The sequence below is a fragment of the Oncorhynchus masou genome, chromosome 14 (genome assembly GCF_036934945.1).
Source record: "Oncorhynchus masou masou isolate Uvic2021 chromosome 14, UVic_Omas_1.1, whole genome shotgun sequence".
NCBI classification, from domain to species: Eukaryota; Metazoa; Chordata; class Actinopteri; order Salmoniformes; family Salmonidae; genus Oncorhynchus; species Oncorhynchus masou.
The window spans coordinates 7367496-7389118 of record NC_088225.1 but is presented as its reverse complement, the minus strand read 5'-3'; the positions used below and the strand labels follow the sequence as shown (position 1 = coordinate 7389118).

The 21623-nt window shown below is 44.5% G+C and overlaps 1 protein-coding gene across 1 annotated transcript; it reads right to left on the bottom strand.

Moving 5' to 3' along the window:
* Nucleotides 1-10088: 10088 nt before the first annotated feature.
* On the bottom strand, nt 10089-18004 carry LOC135554076 (beta-1,3-N-acetylglucosaminyltransferase lunatic fringe-like). Its single transcript, XM_064986116.1, has 7 exons — nt 17453-18004; nt 13073-13121; nt 12660-12762; nt 12390-12543; nt 11997-12248; nt 11799-11884; nt 10089-11660 (listed from the first exon to the last, which is right to left on the bottom strand). Exons 1-7 carry the CDS (start codon nt 17882-17884, stop codon nt 11594-11596), a joined length of 1143 nt encoding a protein of 380 aa, XP_064842188.1. The 5' UTR covers nt 17885-18004; the 3' UTR covers nt 10089-11593.
* Nucleotides 18005-21623: the final 3619 nt, after the last annotated feature.

Here is a 21623-nt window from a genome sequence, read left to right as displayed (position 1 = left end):
TCGAAGGGGGGGGGTGGCAACGGGGATGGATGCGTGAATGGACCCTCAATCCTGAATGATCATGAGCCAATGTACTTTAATCCTAGTGTTTTGTTCATACCATTTTACTACAAATGTGACGTTAGGGACTCAGGCTTTACGATACATGAATTTAACAAACATGACAAATGTCCAACAAATCCTTTTAAATCAAATTGGTTTTGTCACGTGTTCTTCCAACATAGTATGAACAAAGAGAACTGGTCAACACTTCTTCCCGGATCGTAGGATGATGATAAGTGAACAGCTGGAGAAGTAGATGAACTCAGCAGCTGTCCATTCCTTCTGGCCACTCACTGCACTGTCATCAGTTTGGAAGGTCCATTTAGTATCTCGCACCAGATGTGAACTTTGGTAACTCTTTAGGGTATACGTTAAATATGCATGGAGACAACCATGCATATCAGATTAGATGCTCATATCAGATGCTTACTATATTCGCTAAAAAAAAAGAATTATTACTTTTGCTAATTCTTGTCTGAGTATGTAGCAATCACATCTACCCCCTTTCCTTCCCTGCTTTTCAAACATTTCAGTTTGACTGAGAAGTAAAGAAACAAAGCAGAACGGTGTTTAAATAGTCTTGTTTCTCCTGAAGAGGCAGCCAAGTTTTTCGCAAATGCACTGGAAATGTATTCAGCGAGAAGAAGCGCGCTAATGAAATTTCACACAGTCTTACTCTTGAGGAAATTGAATTACTCCCCATTGTTGAATTGGAGGAATGCATTGCTAATGCATTGAGGTGGAGGGCTGAATGGCGGAGCTGGGCGAGATGGTGCCAGGGCCCTCTGACCCCCAGCAGATACTTCCTGAGTCGGGCCTGGGCGCGCAGCCAGATGCTCCTACACTAGCACAGCTCTCTCTCCTCTGGAGGATTCTAACCCCAGCTATCTCTCCTCTTGAGGATTCTAACCCCAGCTATCTCTCTAGGACTCCGAGCAGCTGCATGACAGACCAGACAGAAGAGGCCTGTTAGTGTAGATGCCTCTCGAAAAAGTAATCCATTTTAGTTTGAATTAGAAAAGTCTAATTCTAGAGGATGTCTCGGTGTATTCTGATTCACTCTTTTTTTAACACAATGTACAGTAGTGTCCTGTGGGACTGAGCCAGGCAGAGAGCAGTGAATGCAGGTCCCAGGCATCTGACTGGAGGGACGTCCTACCAGGCACATTGTCGTTGGAGTCATGGGAGGGCCTGGGAGTCAAGGAGACAGGGTGTGTTGCTTGTCCCTCCTTTGTGGCTGGACTCAAAAGAGAGAGGCAGCTGTATCCTGGGGGGGGGGGGGGGTGTCTGTGTTACTCACATCCCCCACACACCAGGAGGGGGAATGAGGGATCGCTAGAGCTACCCTGTTGCCCCCTCCCTAACCTTTTATTCCATGGCTGTGCTCAAAGCCAGTCATTTTGAAAAGCAAGCATTGGTATTGGTGCAGGGTAGTTATCTTCTCGAGCAAATCTCCTCCTCCCTCTCACTGTCCTACTTTTTACATTGATCTAAACCGTATCCCTCTTCATTCCTAGGCTTTGAGGAGAGTCTTGCCTCCTGGGCAAAACTACTGTCTTGAACCCATGTTTTTCCACCACCTCCTGTTTAACAGGTTTAACAAGGTACATTTTCACATTAGTTTGCCACACTTGCCGTGAATGTGGCCACATTCCTCCTGTAGAGGCAACAATGGCTGGAAATGGCGTTTACAGAACGAGCTATTGTGTTAGAAGGCAGGGTGACTTGTATATCGCTACAAAGAACTGGTCTTCCTCTGTGATGACGATTGTCTGGTTGCTGGTTGGTTGCTGGTTGGTTGCTGGTTGGTTGCTGGTTGGCTCTTAGGCCTAATACATAAATACTGCAATGGAATGATTGAACTGAGCCCCATTTGAAGTGTGGGCACACCCCTAACCGTAATCCTAGATCACAGATGCATTAGTGGGATTTGGTATACAGTAGGTTATGAATAAACAGCATTATGCAATAGCTGTAATATACTGTATTTAACTGACAATCCCCCGGACAGGTGGCTATGAGGCATACATGGCAGTAATCAAGCTTCAGTCAACCCTCGTAGCTTGGAGTCATATCTCTCGAGTGTCTGCCAGGGCAGAGGCCTGGAGAAGGTCCTGTCTGTCCGGAGAATGAATTTGCCTCCTGATTTGCATTCCATGCAAAAGCTTGTGTCTCGCACACCTCTAAAACACTTACAAAAGAAAAAACGATTTCTTCAGTTCAATATGTGCTTGAGTCCCTAAGTTAGGACTGTTTTTCCATAAACGTTTTCAGGAAATGTTCTATTTTGTTGTATCCACTATCAAATGAACCTTTCCTGCATATCTCTGCTGAAGATCTCTTTGGCGTCCTACTGTAAGAACAGGCCTTCTTCCTTGTGTACATTTCAGAATGTGTTGCAACAGGGGTCAAATTACTTTAGACGTGTCAACCTAGTGTCCAACTGGTAAAGATGATGGGTCTTCATCTCTCCAACATCCAGCATATCTTACGCGACACAACCTGGGGTGTAAGAGCTGACGGTGATATTTGCATATCTGAGAGTAGCATCAATATTGAAATACTGATCTCCTCTGGTGCTACTGTTATGGTGTTAACGCTGAGGGTGTGGGCCCACGTGTCACTCAACAGCCCTGCAGGTGCCAATGTTGTCACTGTAGATCACTGGAGTGGGAAGAGTAATAGACCCCAGGGCATACAGTACGAGATGATCTTTGTTCCCCAAGTATAATGGAGTTTGTGTTCCTGCCTCACAGTGGAGCTCCCTTGTACACGGAGTATACCAGACATTAGGAACACCTTGAGTTGTACCCCTCCCCCTTTGCCCTCAGAACAGCCTCAATTTTGTCGGTGAATGGACTCTACAAGGTGTCAAGCGTTCCAAAGTGGATGCTGGCCCATGTTGACTCCAATGCTTCCCACAGTTGTGCCAAGTTTGCTGGATGTCCTTTGGGGTGGTGGACCATTCATGATACACATGAGAAACTGTTGAGCGTGGTAAAAACACAGCAGCGTTGCAGTTCTTGACACAAACTGATGCGCCTGGCACCTACGACCATACCCCGTTCTAAGGCACTTAAATCCTTCGTCTTGCCCATTCCCCCTCTGAATGACACAATCCTTCTTTAACCTATCAAATCGACTTGTATTGGTCACATACACATGGTTAGCAGATGTTAATGTGAGTGTAGCGAAATGCTTGTGCTTCTAGTTCCCACCGTGCCGTAATATCTAACAAGTAATCTAACCTAACAATTTCACAACTACCTTATACACACAGGTGTAAAGAAAGGAATAAGAATGTGTACATATAAATATATGGATGAGCGATGGCTGAACAGCATAGGCAACATACAGTAGATGGTATAGAGTACAGTATATACATATGAGATGATTAATGTAGGGTATGTAAATATTACATAAAGTGGCATTGTTTAAAGTGACGAGTGATACATTTATTACATCCTCCCATTCCTCTACAGTGATTGAAGTGGATTTAACAAGTGACATTAGTAAGGGATCGTAGCTTTCACCTGGATTCACCTGGTCAGTCTGTCATGGAAAGAGAAGATGTTCCTCATGTTTTGTGTACTCCGTGTATGTTTCTTTAACTGTAGGAAGGTATTTTGGGCCTCGGGCAGCGATGGTATATGAGTGAGGAATGGGCAGGGCAGCCTTTCATGTCTTTGATGAAATAAGTGGATGTTTTCAGATAATTCAACTGATTCAATTAGGACAATGTCATGGAAAGTGTTTGAGTACATTATCATTGTCACTCTCTTAAGACGGTTGGTGGATAATTCAATTACAGCTTGTGCCAACAGGAATGAATTGCCCAGCACTCAGATCAAATAATTCTATAATCATAAGTTACATGCACAGCCTTTCCGAGTCAATGTGGGATGGATGGCTGAGATCAAGCTATTGGCTGAAGACACAGGAACTGTTTTTGTCTGCTGTGGGACACTGTAGAAGGTCCCTTATATATTACCTTACCCAATGGACCCTTCAAGAGGCTATGGTATATGGATGGATCGGTCTGGGAAGAGCCTGCAGCACTCCTCTGAGGCTGGATCTTCACTATAGTCTGTTCAAGGACACTGTCTTCACAAGTCATAGCCACTCTGAAGTTCAAGCGAGCCTTCACTTCTAGAGATATGTGACACCTGGATTATGGTAAAGACAGCCTTCCCAGCTTTTGAGTATATGTTGAGAAAGTGGATTAAGCCCGCAGCCAGTTGCTGTGAGTGCTCCCTCCCAGTGGGGCTATACAGAACTGTCCTGCCACTCCTAATCCCATAGACCACATATGTCAGAGTCAAGGCCCGCGGGCCACATCCGGCCCGCGAGAAGGTTTTTTACGGCCCCTGGGATGATCTTGATTTATTATTAGAACCGGCCCGCAGACCGCAGCAAGCCGGCAGCCCGCAGATCTTTTACACGCACCAATACTACATTTCCCACAATGCAACGGTGACGCACCGAGCAGTAGGCTGCTTCATTTCAATATTTATTGGCACAGCAGTCGTCAGCATCACAGTAAAATTAACTTTCAGATACCCATCAAAAATGGCAAAACGGAAGGTGGACACTGAGAACCGGGGTTTCAAACAAGGTGGGAGTCGGAGTATATGTTCACGGAGGTAGCTGGAAAACCTGTGTGTCTTCTGTGTGGAGAAAGTGTGGCGGTACTGAAAGAGTATAATCTGAGACGACATTATGAAACGAAACACGCGGACAAAAACAAGAATATGGACATGGAACAAAGGCTACAAAAGGCAGAGGAATTAAAACGAGGCCTCAAATCTCGACAGGCTCTGTTCAAAAAAGCCAAATCACAAGGCCAGGCTGCTGTCAAGGCCAGTTTTATTTTGGCAGAAGAGATCGCTAAATCAGCCCGGCCATTTACGGAGGGGATTTCATCAAAAACTGCATGATTAAAGTTTGTGACGAAGTTTGCCCAGAAAAAAGGCAACTCTTTTTAAATGTGAGTCTGAGCAGAAACACCATTGCCGAGAGAGTAGACCAGTTGTCCATCAATCTAAAAGAGCAGCTTGTGAAAAAGGGAAAAGATTTCATTGCATATTCCTTGGCTGTGGATGAGAGCACCGACATTTCTGACATTGCCCAGTTGTCAATTTTCATCCGCGGAGTGGACTCCAGCCTAAGCGTGACAGAGGAGTTTTTGGCTTTACGTCCTATGCATGGCACAACTACGGGGCATGATTTGTATGAAGAGGTGTCAAGATGTGTAAATGAGATGGAGCTGCCTTGGGAAAAACTCGTGGGTTTGACAACCGACGGAGCACCTGCGATGTGTGGACACAGGAGCGGACTGGTGGCGAAGATACGGGAAAAGATGCAAGAGGAAAACGCGACAGGTGAGCTGACAGCTTATCATTGTATCATACACCAGGACGCGTTGTGCGGTAAAGCCTTGAAAATGGAGCATGTAATGAGCATCATCACGCGCACAGTTAACTTTATCAGAGCCAAAGGTTTGAATCACCGCCAGTTCAAGGCATTTCTGACGGAGTTAGAAACGGAGCATGGTGATTTGCCTTATCACACAGAGGTGCGATGGCTAAGCCAGGGAAAGGTGCTTCAAAGATGTTTCGAGCTTCGTGAGGAGATTTGTCTGTTCTTGGACAGCAAAGGGAAAGACACAACACAACTCCGAGACGAAATGTTTCTGTGTGAAATGGCTTTTCTGTGTGACATTACGAGTCATCTGAATGCAATGAACTTGCAGCTGCAGGGTCGGGATCATGTCATCTCTGATATGTACAGTACAGTGAAGGCATTTAAAACCAAACTGACTCTGTGGGAGACGCAGATGCGGAAAGAAAATTTGAGCCACTTTCCCAGCTGCCAGACCATGAAAGAGAAGCTCTCTACCAGTGCGTTCCCGAGCGCACAGTTGGCTGATAAAATAGGTATGCTTGCCGCTGACTTTCGACGCCGATTTGCTGACTTTGAAGCACAAAAAAGCAGGTTGGAACTGCTCGGTAACCCATTTGCTGTTGACGTGGAAAGCTCACCACCAAACCTCCAAATGGAGTTGATTGACCTCCAATGCAATGATGCACTGAGGGCAAAATATGCGGCAGTGGGTGCTGCGGAGTTCGCCCGTTTCCTCCCCGACACAATGCCCCAGCTGCGCATCCAGGCTGCTCAAACGTTGTCTATGTTTGGCAGCACATACCTGTGTGAACAACTTTTTCTTTGATGAACCTGAACAAAACATCACACAGAAGTCGACTTACTGCTGAACACCTCCACTCAATTCTGAGGATTTCCTCAGCTCAGAGCCTTACCCCGAACATTGATGAACTTGTGGAAAAGATGGGACACCACCAAGTATCACCCTCAACCTCAAACAAGTGAACATTACTGTGCAATCACATATTTAGAGTTTTTACTCAGTTCAAGTTTAAAAGTTAAAGTTTAATATTTGTTTTCACTGCATGTTACTTCTCCTTAAACAAAGTGTTGTTTTTGATTAATAGATTTTTGCACTTTATTTTATTGTATTTCAATCCAATTATATTTTAAAAATATTTCAGTTGAGTGGATGATAGAAAATTGCTATTATTGTTTTTTTTTCTTTGAAGTAAATTTAGCCCACTTTTGCTAAAATAGAAAATATAGGCTACTGATGGTGCCTTGAATACCGGTTTCTTTCATTTAATGTTCATGTTATGGGGATTTTTATATAAAGGAAATTTGTCTTTTGTGTCTGTTGAAAATTAAAGATTACTGACAGAGCCATAAGAAAATATTGCTTTATTTATCTGATCATATTGGAATATATTTGTTAGGTTTTCAGTAGGTTCAATTAGGTTCACTAGACTATATGCGTCATTTAAAAATTTTTCAATGAACATTCGAACAGTCCGGCCCTCGGCTTGTAGCTAAATTTTTTATTTGGCCCTCCGTCCATTTGACTTTGACACCCCTGCCATAGACACTGTGGGCTGTTAATTGGTGACTGGCTAGGTGGGTGATCTGCAGGGGAACGCCATGGTGACAGCGTGCGAGTCACCAGCGTCTCCGCAATCCCTGGCGCGCTGTGGAATGTTTGTCTCCTGGCAGTTGTTCCCATGTTGGACGCCTCCCATACCTCACCAGATTTTAGCCTTGTGCCAGGATTCACCATGAACATCACTGCAGGAGTTTCCTAATCCACACCACCACTGCCCCACCATTGGCCCAGCGTCTTCCGGGTTTGGCGGGTGTATGCCGTCATTATAAATAAGATTTTGTTCTTAACTGACTTGCCTAGTGAAATAAAGGTTCAATTAAAAAAATACATTTAAAAAATGGAATTGAAATGATGTGGAAACAGCGTTGATTCAACCAGTTTGCGCCCAGTGGGTATGAGTGAAAACGAGGCAGACCTCCCTAATAAAACATACTTTTTGTGTGTGCTTTGACACATCTGAACCAACAGCCAGCAGGGAGGTGCGAGATGTAACACCTATGAGGCTATAGATTCTCTGACTTGTTAAAGTGTCTTGTCAGCAGGATACAGACAGTTCGAGATCATCACCGTCTGGAGCCACTTCTCTGACACTTCTCTGTAGAGAAAATGATCGTTGGATTAACTGATGAATGTGTCCACCAAATGAGTCCGAGTGAGTCAACATGTCAGCAACCTTACCTCAAGAGTGTTTAACAGGTTTGCTTTTACATTTCATTATCAAGGCACCAGTTGTTCTGGCCTTTACATTGCACATTTGTGGGGGGGATTTCATGATTTAAATATAGTTATAGTTGTAATGTTTGGAACCCTACTCGCTCTATTATTGGCCTACACTTTGTCAAGTAGGTTGTGAGCTTTTTTTAGACAGGAAGCACCCATTAAATGGACCGTCTGGGAAAAGGCGGAACTCAGACCGTCTGTAGCGTCTGAAGTGGAGGGGACCAGTCAAAACAAATAGAACATTTTAAGTCCATGTGTGTTTAAAGTACTTCTGAATTCATGTCAACTGCCACATGGGAATTCTCAGGACTAACTATCATTAAAAGGGTGGCAGAGCAGACAGACAGAGTCTAGATACATCAGCTATTCATGATGACTGACGCCCGGGGTTAAAGCCACAAGTACGGCGAGGGTGAGAGCAGACAGTTTGACTGACACGATTCTGGAGAAGCTAACACAAGGAAGACTGGAGATCGAGTGTCGACTGGCATCAGTGTGTGGGGAAACAACAACTATGCAGATAATTCATCATTTAAAAAACGGAATTTGGATAGAGGACTGGTTTGGTTCCGAAAGCCTTTATCAGTGTTAACAGGATGTGGCACAACACCACCCCTGGTTCTATTTCAACATTATGTCTCGTCACCAGAAGAGATGAGGTGTACAGGGCTGTAGCATCCTGTTGTTGCTCTTTGACAACCCTCTCACCAGTGACATGTCTTTCTGTTTGTCATCTGTCACCTTCTGTTGTGTCTGTAACTACACGTCTATGGTTGTCTGTCTCTTACACTCAGGCTACAGTCCCACTGAATGGAAGTCCTCTCTCTCAAAGCACATTGTAATCTTTTGACTCACCCACTTTACATTTACAGTCATTTGTCCATTTAGAAAACATTTCATGTGAAGGGATGAAGGACCCGTCAGTGAAGCTGAGCATGTGAGGCAAATTACCAGAGAAAACATCCAGACCACAAAGCCATAATCGTAGCTTGGCTTGGTGATTATTTAGTGGGGAAAGTTACAGGCCCTTAATGTGTCGGAAGCTCAGTTTCAAACAGACATCTGTCATCAAGCTCTCTCTCTCTCTCCTCTCCATTGACACATGAAAACTATAACTGCCCCCCCCCCACCTTTATGGAGGTGTGAAATGTATTATATGACACAGGCATGTTAAAGCCATCACTAGTAACGGTATCCATTGAACCAGTGGCTATTGGCTGGGTAGAACTTTATCCAGACGAACCCAGAAGAAGGGACGGGTTCCTTTACTGGCACTGGACCCATGTGAACGCATCAAAATGGCTAAAGTATATGAATTAAGGGGTAAGTCGCAGATGTGTCCTCGTAATAACACATCTTCGGCACGGAGAGCAGTTTGATCTTTCACTTTGGAAAACAAAGGTTTTACATGAATAACAAATCCTTAATTGAAGAGTAATGTGATCTACAGCTTTTGGGCTCCAAAGTCTGGTCTAACTCACAGGGTTACAGAAACGTTACCTCGGTCAGTCGTTTCTAAACCTAGAGGGATGGAAACTTCTGAGAAGCTTTCCTGCGCTATAGGTGAGACTGCATTGGTTGAGTGATGGACGTTGGGTCTAATATCTTTCAGATCAGGCAGGGCTGTTTATGTACTGTAAGAGGGGTACAATGCATTACCCACAATTCCTCATTGCCAAACTGTTTTCCCACACTGTATGATTTCCTCCAGAAAAGCGTTGGCTCAGTCTGTCAGAAACACAGAAATGTCACGTCTGATCACAACCAGTGGAATTAGGATTGTGACACGTGGAGAACGGTGGTTCCACACTGCGGGTCTGTTTATTTCCTCGCAATCCTTTGACCGCAACAATGTCCTTTCCCATACCCAGTGTTGTAGACTAATAAATAAAGTCTGCGTTGTGGCTTTTAAGTGTGTCCCATTAGCATTGTAATTTACACGCTGGGCCTCAGCCAACATTCAGACTCACTGGTAGAGGTTGTTTGCCTAAATGCTTTATTTAGTGAGACAAGCACAGAGCCTTAGACTCCAGAATTTGGGCATTGCCATACAGCCCTTTTCTATGGCATGGTTGTGAGAGATTACTGAGTTTACAATGATAGTTTTTAATCGTCATGCCTGGGTGTGCCTTCTAACAGACGGTTACATACAAAACAATAGCAAGGTATGACACCCTATTTCATCCCTTCTAAATAATGACGTGATTGAATAGGCTGATTGGTGTCACACACACACACACACTAAAATACAAGGATGGTTTATTCCATTCTAACCTTTTATGTAGAAGTCGATCTGTAATCTCATGCTATGAATGAAAACGAAATACATTTACAAAACAAATTGTTTCTCAGTGGTTATCCAACTTTATTTAAAAGCGTCATGTTCAGGCACCACAGTGGTGGCTTCCCTGAGAAGCAAACAGAACCATCCAGACACTGGAGGATAAATAACAGCCCTTTAGCGCAGTTACAACAAGCAGTAAAAAAAAAACATGTCCAGGTCATCAAAATCATTTACATTCTAATCCGCAATATACACATTTAGCATTTCAACAGAAAAAGCCACAGTACACAAGTACTGCTTTATAATCAACATATACAAGCCGACCCAATATGGGTCATTTACAGAGGAAGAACACCTCTGTGTGTAAACACTGGTGTTGCTCTTGCAAAGCTCAATACCAAACCAACTCGCATACTCACTGAGGAATAAATTACACTAGTGTACATGGCTCTCCGTCAATCCATTTTGTGCAAAAAATGATCGGAGTATTACATGTGTAGATGGAAATCTAAAAAGTAAATAAACTCAGTGGAAGAGTTGGAGGTAATTTAGCTACTTCACAAGAGCAAGCAAAAGTTCATTTGAAACCCAGCTGTGCAATTTTTAAACAAGACCATTTTCAAACAAATCAACAGTTGATTGTAACAGACAAAAACATCTATGTCTTTGCTATATATTATTTTCCCTGATTCTATCAAATGCAAGGAATGTTCTTAAATACAATCAAATCTAGAGATATTGATATTTTGGGGGTTATATCATTACTATAACATCTGTTGTTTTTGACACAGCTGTGAAACTTGGACGCCAATTCATTCATTTAAAACTATCAATAAGGGAGAAAGTGCTTATTCCTGATACACCTCAGATTTTATAACCTGACGGCACATTCGGAAAACTGCCTTCTGCCAGCTCAAATCATATTAGTAATAACACTGACAAATCATTAACAAAAAGCACCAAAATATCTTCATATTATTGTTTTTGTCCGGAGTCTGAGATGAACAAAAAAAAATAAAAACTACAACCAAAAATCCCAAAATGAAAACCATTTCCTCCACAATCTCAGAAATTCTGACCGTCTGATTATTTCTATAGAACCTAGAAGGATTGTCTTGAATGGCTTCCAAAACCCAGAAGAAACAAAAAGAAATTGAACAATAAGGGAAATAATTCCGTGGAAATTCAACAAATGAATCATGTAAAGCTGGCAAAAGGCTTGGATATATAGGTAGTATATTCTATAAGAATTGCAAATACATTTACAAGCAACATTTAAAACAAAGCACTGATTGCCTGCAAAGCCATAATGCTGAAAGCTCCTTCCCACTAAGTGCCTGCCTGGCTCCTCTGCCCCTATGCCAGGGGTGGAAGCCAAGACACCACACAGGAAGGAAATGTCCCAAGGCGGGCCGCACAGCAGCCCAGTAAAACTATCAGAGTCTGTGTGCCACTGAAAGAAAAATACAGTGACATCACAGTCCGATACCAAACACGGGTCCCCACCAGCCTTTCAGATACCGAGGCACGGCGGGGACGAGGATACCAAAGGAGCCGGTCACCTAGTAGGCAACCTGAAGCGGACACCAAGGGGTGTCTGGGTACAGCAAACAGTGCACAGACTTAAACCTGGAACGCAAGGAGCGAGAGACAGGGAGGTTAGATTAACAGAGAAAACATATATATACCCTCTCTACAGTCAAGATAGTTCAAGTAGAGTAGGATCGCCATTTGTGTATTAGTTGTCATGCAGAGGTCATGTCTCACCTTGATGGGTCTTCCTCCACTGGGAAAGCCCCTTTCATATTGATGATGTTCCTCTTGTTCTCAAACATTCCATAACTCAATGTGATCTGGAATAAGCAAATACAAGAAAGAAATTAGCACCCCTGCCCAATAAATTCAGGTAAATGCTGAAACTCTATTCACACAGAAACAACAGACAGACACACATGCCCATCTCACCTGTTTGTGAAGTTCAGATCTGGACACCTGTTGCAGGTTCTCCAGATGGGAGTGGAAGAAGTTGCTGCGGGTCAGAGGCACCCCCAGCACCGACTCGATGATGTAGCCAATGGTGCAGTCATCAGGCAGACGAATCTTCTCTGCCGTGTTCATAAAATGGCCGCCACTGGCCCATGGGCTCATCTTCAAAGCCAGGCCTCGACTCACACAGAAGCCAGCTCCCCCAGTAGCAAACCAGAAGTTCACTGGTCGCTGGGGGGGGAAAGAAGAAAAAAAGACAACGAGCATGTTAAGTTGTTGTTATGCAACCCTTCTGAAGCATCTCAAACTTTTAATAACCAATTGAAAAGTTGTTATAAGTTGTTATAAGCCAGGAGGGCTAAGTCCACCTACCATCTTGTTGTCTCCTAGCCTCTCTGTGGCCTCGATGGGCCGGTCCAGGCTGGGCTTGCCAATGTACATGTCCTGGGTGTGGGGGTAGTGGGACAGCAGCTTCACCAGAGTCCTCATGTTAACGTAGTTATCATCATCCACGTGACAGAACCACCTAAGAGGGGAAAACACTGTTAAAGCGTTCTAATATTTCAATTAGAACAATAATCACTATCAAATCTAGAATGACATACAGCCTGGGTAAATGCAGCACTTTAAATGGACACTTACTTTTTCCCAGACTCAATGAACTTGTCGTACTCCACAGCCATCTTGCAGGATAGAGCTTGGCGGCTGTGTGCTGCTGAACAGTTGGTGTTGATAGTGTGACTCCCTGTAGGAACAATGAGGGAGGTGAGTTAATAGTGAGGGAGGTGATAGTGAGTTACAACCTAGTACCTTACAAGCTAGCTAATGCAAGTAATTGTAGCTATAGCGCTGTTAGAGCCTTAACCCCATCTGCCACTAAGACGACATGCCCCAGGAGCTCAAAGCAACAAATTCCATGGGGATTAAAATAGGGGCTTGGTTTCTCACTATCAAATCTGGACATTTAATGGTGAACTAATCCCAGCTACTGTTCAGGTTAAGACAAATATAAAATGATAACTAAAATGTTTCTTAAAAAGAAATCCAAAACTCACCCATTTTCTTCTTCAGCTCCTCATCTTCTCCATCTGTGAAGATGTATGTCTGAAAAGGAAAATGCATCAGATCACATTGTGGGAGTGGAAATCCATGAAATCAAAGCCCCTCACAGAACAAGTGGTGGCACAAGAGTCAGCTGGATTCCAAACTACAGTATGTCTGATGTCCTTGTTCACCATACAGCGAATTCAGTGTGATGACCATCTAGCAGCAGTCTTTTATGCATGTGGAAAACACATGGCGTTAAACAAGCCCCATTCTAATAAAGGCCTCTTGTACAATGTTCCCCTCTCTCCATAGCAACTGTGCAGACCCCCCCCCCCCAAAAGTATCCCAGACAGAACAAAGAGGGAGGCAACCCCCCCAACCCCCACGGACCCCCAACATCCTTAAGACCCAATTCCATTCTGGATCTGTACCCACTCCCTAGCTCCAGCATGTTGACTCGAAATAGAAATCGATGGCCATCATACAGATAATGGCGACATCACCAATGTTCATTTCAGCACCACCTGTGTGACACAGAGTAAGGTCTTGGCAGCCAAAGAATTAAGCTGTGAAGGTTAGAACGCTGCAGGCTGGTGTTTAGTTAACAACAAAAGGCAGCCTCAGTGGCACACTTAAAAGAGCAGGCAGGGATTAGGAGTTGTTTTATGGTGGGTAGGGCTTAGCAGGTGCTAGGCAGCCCTCCCCCATGCAGACAGGGCTGATTAAAGGGCCCCCATGGCCTGTTTGCGTCTGCCGTTGCCTGTTTGTGTGGGTGTGTGTGTGTGTGTGTGTGTGTGTGTGTCTGCCGTTGCCTGTTTTTGTGTGTGTGTGTGTGTGTGTGTGTGTGTGTGTGTGTGTGTGTGTGTGTGTGTGTGTGTCTGCCCGTTGCCCGTTTACTTTTCCCCTCTTGTGAGACAGCACCTGCCCCATCTCCGCCGCGTGCCCCAACACGCCAGGTAGCAGCGCCCACTCAGCCACACTCCCTCCTTCCCTTCCTCGCTGCTCTCGACCTCCCAACAGCTAATGACAACTGAACCAGCCCCACATTCCCATTAATTGATTGCTGCCTCTGACTGTTGAGCAGCAACAGCCATCTGAGATCTGTATCTTAACCGTGGGGCTGTCTGAGTTCATGCCAGAGGGCGATAAGGCAAAGACATTCACTTTTCTAATAACTCCCCTCCCATTTCTACACTTCAGTACTATCTGCCATTGGTGCCAAAGCTTTATCTGATTGGTTTGCACAACAAACTGGGAGCAGATGTTGTGCGATGGATGCTGCAAGGCCCTGGGCCTGTGTTTGTTTAAGGAAGGGTGGTGGTTTCACTGGTAAATGGATCAGAGGCTGGCGCTGCTTGCTTTAAGTTCCTTCTGAATGGACAGCCTAATCACTGAGGCAGCTGCCAGAGTGGCCCGGGTACTGACAGAAAGAGGTCGAGAGGGGCTGATAGAGGGGGGGGTCTCACTGCTGATTAGTAAAATCGAAACCTGTGTGTGGTCATTCACCCCCACTTCAAGCCCCTACCCATCCCCCGTTCTCACCACCCCATACGCTGGCCCTCTTCAATAGAACAATGCCGGGTGTTTTCATGCTGGTTAAAGTCCTCCACTGGGTAAATTCTAACTATGTTTGCATGTATTTGCATACAGCTGCAGCAGTTAACTAAAAGAGAATGACTAAATGGCTTTTGTCTGAACTGAAACATTAAAGAAAAGTAGTCACTCAAACGGAATACTAATTCATTTACCCCCGTAGTTTGATGAATCCTGTCCCGTGAGGAGATTTAAAAAATGTCCTATGATGACTGCCTGAACCACAGATGAGGGCTGTGGTTGGGGAGGGGGGGGGGACTGCACTCCTCCCCACTAAGGAAAGGCCTTGCACGGCCCAGTCTGAGCATGGTGCCTGGCTGGCTGTCTCAAGATCCCCGGGAAGGAAGGGCACGGACTACACCCCCCTCCACTCATCTCCCTCCACTCATCTCCCTCCAACAACCACCTACACCCCCCCACTCAACCATGCCGCTTTCTCGCTTCCCTTTAGCACAGCACTAAAGTCACTGGAGTGTGGACTACAGTACAGGACAGAGAACAGGCCACCTACAGACACAGAATGACACTTTCCCACTCTGACCAGCTGGATATTCACACACTCATTCCTTCATACTGTGCAGGGCTATTTGATTAACTCAACAACGGAGCCAAATCTTCTCCAAACTACCAGACGTACAGACGCTCGTTTTGGGAGTGCTGGCGAATTAGTATAATCTCAATTAAAAATGGAATGCATATCAAACCCCTATGCCAGGCTACCAGCTGTCCTGTCCAGACACAACCAAAGTCAATGCCTTTATAATGCCCATTGATGTGTAGTTTAGAGCTAGATTTCAACCTGTGTTTGGTTGCTAGTTATATACTGCAGAGCCCAGAGTACTACTAGCCAGAGAATGCTGTTGCTGCACAGTTTGTTCTCTCATTGTTTTGAGGCTCACTCACTAGGGAAGCTGCATTGTTCCAGGGGGAAATCTGCTGAAACACCGGAAACAAGGGCCTACTATTTGAACAACCCGTGCATAATAGCAAGTTGTAAAAAAAAAAAAAAAACATTGTATTTATCGTGTTATGTCACAGTACTTTTGCTTACTCACTAACTTATGACTCATTAAAAAACAAACAATTGGGCCTTTCACTACAACGATTCTCTGAACCAAATCATTTCCCCCCCAATAACTTCTTTAATTTGGTGTAATAAAAAATAAAAACAATTCTGACCATAATACTAAATCAGATATATTATTCTGCCAGACACAGTAAGGCACAGGCACAATTCTATCATGGTAATCACAGATTGGATCTACCCTCTCTATTTACATATAAACATGATCTGATAGCAAGTCCGTTGGCTTAAGGAAACAGAAAGTGTATATCCTGTGCTGGAAATAATAATCAGGGCTCTGAGCTGCCCAGTGAACCAGTGCACAGTTCTGGTCAGGCCTCACCTGTTGGCAGAATGCCATGATCTCTCTACCAGCTTCAGCTACCAGCTACAGACATGATCAACTGGATGCAGTCAGCTGAGCTCCACAGGTGTTCGTCAGTTGAGCATTATCATTTCACCTGGGTGCAGATGTCCATATGTGCTGGGACCGGATTCCTATGACTGGCATTAGATCCATCTTTTGTTCTCTAACTTCTGGCCACCTGTCAGCCTTCCTCCAGGAACTCCCATTTGTATTGTGGGCCCAGGCTGTCCTTTATGCCTGCACTGGCTCCCACCAGCTGCCTGATTAAACCCTGCTGTTAACCCATCTCAGAGAGAGAGAGAGAGTTCACTTACATCATCCACTACGGTAAGCACCACACACTCAATGGCCATGTAACCTGCTACTCCCCAAACTCTATTGACAGCCCATCTTCCTGAGCATAAACCTGTCCTTCCTCTGCATACAGAGAGAGGGACAGTGTTGCCATGACGAACCTTGCCATTTTCAAAACGCCCAACACAGAGTGGGGTTTGGCTTGGGATGGAGAGAAGAGTACCCAAAAGAAGGTGGCTAAAGAATGTGTGATTGTGCCCGAGGAGAATTTAATTGACTTTTGAAAAACATGCGTGACAACTCTGGGTAGTGGATAAAATCACTTTGACTAGCCTCGGTTTCCTCTCGGCGATGGCTGTGACTGCCTTTGTGCACCAGTCTAAAAGAGCTTGGTTCTCAGGACTGAATGTTCAAACTCAGCGTGCTACTCCCAGCACAAACCTCCCTATAGATGCACCCCTTTGTCCCAAGCATCCCCTTAACGAAGCCCCCGTTCTCCCATCCCTTGGCTGCTTGACCCAGACTCAGCTCCCACGTTCCCATGGAGTGGCTGGGACAAGGGGGCTGGGAAAGCTTTTCTTCCCCCCCTCAGAAAGACGCTTTGTTAGAGCCTGGAAAGGGGACAGCACTGGAGCTGCTGCTGTGAGACATACATTGCACCAGGGCATTCACAGGGACACCCAAAAGAGTGGGATAATAGAGAGAGGGGGAAACGGAGGGGGTGCAGAGTCCTGAAATTACTCCCTGTGTTCTCAGGGGCATCACTCAAGGCAAAATACAAAGTGACAGAGCCTAAGGAACTCTGAATAATTAAGAGGGTAATATGGACAGTTCGGGAACAAACAGTTACCTCACCTGACATGAGTGGGACAGATGTTTCAGTGGGTCAGCAGTAACACAACTCATTGGTGGGCTGTTGTAAAGCATTGTGTGCTATGGTAAATTGCCTAGCCTAAGCCTACTAAAAGGAAACCTAGTGAAAATATGTGATTGTTTTATTCTAGACTTTATCCATGGAAGATTTCAAATTAACCGTATTCTTCTGATAATAATGTAGTAGTGTTGGCTTACCTGCTGCATGTTTCTAGAGATCCAGGTATCCAGAAGGAGATTCAGTCGAGACTGATGGAACTTCTTTGTGGTCTTGACAGCGATGAAGATGTCATCTGCACTGATGTCCTCTGCGGGGGAGGCATCTGTCGCTGACTGAGCGGACCCTGCAGGCTTGTCCGCCTCTCTCCGTCCCCGGGTCAACTTGGAAAAATACGCAGAGAATCCTTTTTTTTCCTGCGCCTCCGAGTTGACCTGTTGCTGAACAGTCTTCACTTCGTCCGTAGCCAAGGTGTCCGTGCTCTGGAGTGAGCGCGTCCCCATCTCTCTCTGGTTTGGAACCTCATCTACCTCAACTCTTTGATGCTGCGCGACCACCAAGAGCAACAGAAGGCAGGTGAATCCTGCACTGGTTATAGAGATAACCGTTTGCTTACCAGAACTTTTCGACATGTTGATATATTTCAAAACTACAACATGTAGTTGTATACTGAGAATCACGTATATTGAAAGTCCATATAGTAATTCTCTCCAGAATGAACAAAGAAATCAAACAGCCGTCCCGTGCGTCTGCATTATTGTAATACAATGCAATTTTGTTCTAACCCAATTTTATAACCTACCGCCAAGCTAGCCACGCCTCATGGGCGGTCTGTAATGTGCCATTGCGCTCTATTGTGGGGACGCTGAGAAAAGACTCTCCCCCCGGGCGGGATCTACATCGTAGACGCGCCCACGTTTGGAGGGCGTGTGTGTGTGTGTGTGTGTGTGTGTGTGTGTGTGTGTGTGTGTGTGTGTGTGTGTGTGTGTGTGTGTGTGTGTGTGTGTGTGTGTGTGTGTGTGTGTGTGTGTGTGTGAGTGTGAAATGAATTTTTGTAAGCCCATTGTTACTTTCGAATTCCTTGCCCGCCAAAGTTTTCACATTCTGCCTTTTCACATTCTGCCTTAACTATTTTCTATAGGCACTTTGCTTGTTCTTGAATCTACTATAGTTAGGCCGTTATAGTAATTTGGTGAATATAACATAAACATATGTTGCTGTGTGAGCATGTGACATAGAGGTTTGAATAAAGAAGTATTGCTATCTGGAGATTAAGGATGGCATCAGATCCTATGGTTTTCCTTATCAGGGAAGTCCCATGGCAGCTACAGATAAGAGGGAAAGATTTACTTTAAGAAAGCAGCAGGTGGACATTGTTCATGTTTTCAGTTAGCACCCTGTCTGCAGCAGGTGGTGGTGAAAAGTAGCATTTTTTTTTCAAGTCGGCTTGAATAATTAACAACCCCTATCTGTCTTTAGTTGGCCTGTTTGTGATTGTCATCAGAGCCTCACAATCTACAAGAGGCCTAATTGAATAAATCCTGATTATATTTAGGCTACTTATACATACATCCTTGTGATTTTTTGTTTGTTTGGTTACAGAGCTTCTGAGTTTACCATGATTGATTAGGTGTACCATTGGAAACTTCCATTTTGAACCGGTGGACTCTGTAACATTTGGCTACGTTCCACGTCTTACAAATGTCTCTCAGATATAAAAAGTTGGACTCCTCATTGAAATTCTTTGTGAATTTATTCAAATTCTGCCAAGTGTGGACAGCTTGTTCACCAGCCAAGCAAATGCAATTATTCTGCATTGACCTTTTAAGGGCTTTAAACAGTTGGCAATTGGCAATTCTCTCAACCAGTGGGGTGGCTGACCCCTGGACGTGACATGAGTTCCAGCAGACCGACTGCCATGCAGCTGGCAGTGACAGGTCTGAATACCCAAGCTCACTCCCACCAGTCTCAGTCTCAGACCAGAGAATGGCCAATGGACCAATCAAACTATTGGATGAGAATTATAATCTCATGTTTCTCAATAAATAAATAAAACCGTTTGATGTGAAAAAGCATGTGAATCATGTGAAATCATATTTTGGTCAGAGGGGTTAGCTTTAAAGCCATATGGAGAATAGTCCAACACGGACTGTCCTTATTTGCAAAGTCGTCTAGCTAAAGCCCTACCCCACCACTTCTATTGTTGAGCTAAGTAAACCAGAGTAAATTGGTATGGATAGAACCTTTATACTTCTAGTCCTCTTTTTTTACCTGACATCACATGGACTGGTTGAGCCAAAAGAGAACACACTGTAAAATGGAGGAGAAGAATCCGTAAGAGAACACACTGTAAAATGGAGGAGAAGAATCAGTTAGAGAACACACTGTGAGATGGAGGAGAAGAACCAGTAAGAGAACACACTGTGAGATAGAGGAGAAGAACCAGTAAGAGAACACACTGTGAGATAGAGGAGAAGAACCAGTTAGAGAACACACTGTGAGATGGAGGAGAAGAATCAGTAAGAGAACACACTGTGAGATGGAGGAGAAGAATCAGTAAGAGAACACACTGTGAGATGGAGGAGAAGAACCAGTAAGAGAACACACTGTGAGATAGAGGAGAAGAACCAGTTAGAGAACACACTGTGAGATGGAGGAGAAGAATCAGTAAGAGAACACACTGTGAGATAGAGGAGAAGAACCAGTAAGAGAACACACTGTGAGATGGAGGAGAAGAATCAGTAAGAGAACACACTGTGAGATGGAGGAGAAGAACCAGTAAGAGAACACACTGTGAGATAGAGGAGAAGAACCAGTTAGAGAACACACTGTGAGATGGAGGAGAAGAATCAGTAAGAGAACACACTGTGAGTTGGAGGAGAAGAACCAGTTAGAGAACACACTGTGAGTTGGAGGAGAAGAACCAGTTAGAGAACACACTGTGAGATAGAGGAGAAGAATCAGTAAGAGAACACACTGTGAGATGGAGGAGAAGAACCATTAAGAGAACACACTGTGAGATGGAGGAGAAGAACCAGTAAGAGAACACACTGTGAGATGGAGGAGAAGAACCATTAAGAGAACACACTGTGAGATGGAGGAGAAGAACCAGTAAGAGAACACACTGTGAGATGGAGGAGAAGAACCATTAAGAGAACACACTGTGAGATGGAGGAGAAGAACCAGTAAGAGAACACACTGTGAGATGGAGGAGAAGAACCAGTAAGAGAACACACTGTGAGATGGAGGAGAAGAATCAGTAAGAGAACACACTGTGAGATGGAGGAGAAGAATCAGTAAGAGAACACACTGTGAGATAGAGGAGAAGAACCAGTAAGAGAACACACTGTGAGATGGAGGAGAAGAATCAGTAAGAGAACACACTGTGAGATGGAGGAGAAGAACCAGTAAGAGAACACACTGTGAGATAGAGGAGAAGAACCAGTTAGAGAACACACTGTGAGATGGAGGAGAAGAATCAGTAAGAGAACACACTGTGAGTTGGAGGAGAAGAACCAGTTAGAGAACACACTGTGAGTTGGAGGAGAAGAACCAGTTAGAGAACACACTGTGAGATAGAGGAGAAGAATCAGTAAGAGAACACACTGTGAGATGGAGGAGAAGAACCATTAAGAGAACACACTGTGAGATGGAGGAGAAGAACCAGTAAGAGAACACACTGTGAGATGGAGGAGAAGAACCATTAAGAGAACACACTGTGAGATGGAGGAGAAGAACCAGTAAGAGAACACACTGTGAGATGGAGGAGAAGAACCATTAAGAGAACACACTGTGAGATGGAGGAGAAGAACCAGTAAGAGAACACACTGTGAGATGGAGGAGAAGAACCAGTAAGAGAACACACTGTGAGATGGAGGAGAAGAACCAGTAAGAGAACACACTGTGAGATGGAGGAGAAGAACCATTAAGAGAACACACTGTGAGATGGAGGAGAAGAACCAGTAAGAGAACACACTGTGAGATGGAGGAGAAGAACCAGTAAGAGAACACACTGTGAGTTGGAGGAGAAGAATCAGTAAGAGAACACACTGTGAGATAGAGGAGAAGAATCAGTAAGAGAACACACTGTGAGATGGAGGAGAAGAACCAGTTAGAGAACACACTGTAAAATGGAGGAGAAGAACCAGTAAGAGAACACACTGTGAGATGGAGGAGAAGAACCAGTAAGAGAACACACTGTGAGATGGAGGAGAAGAACCAGTAAGAGAACACACTGTGAGATGGAGGAGAAGAACCAGTAAGAGAACACACTGTGAGATGGAGGAGAAGAACCAGTAAGAGAACACACTGTGAGATGGAGGAGAAGCACCATTAAGAGAACACACTGTGAGATGGAGGAGAAGAACCAGT

What these genes read in the sequence shown, in the direction of transcription:
- LOC135554076 (XM_064986116.1), bottom strand. Translation starts at nt 17,884, where the DNA reads ATGTCGAAAAGTTCTGGTAAGCAAACGGTTATCTCTATAACCAGTGCA. An exon ending in TCTCTAGAAACATGCAGCAG is followed by an intron (nt 13,122 to 17,452) that starts GTAAGCCAACAC and finishes TTTCCTTTTCAG; the next exon opens with ACATACATCTTCACAGATGG. An exon ending in GTGGAGGAAGACCCATCAAG is followed by an intron (nt 11,661 to 11,798) that starts GTGAGACATGAC and finishes CTTGCGTTCCAG; the next exon opens with GTTTAAGTCTGTGCACTGTT.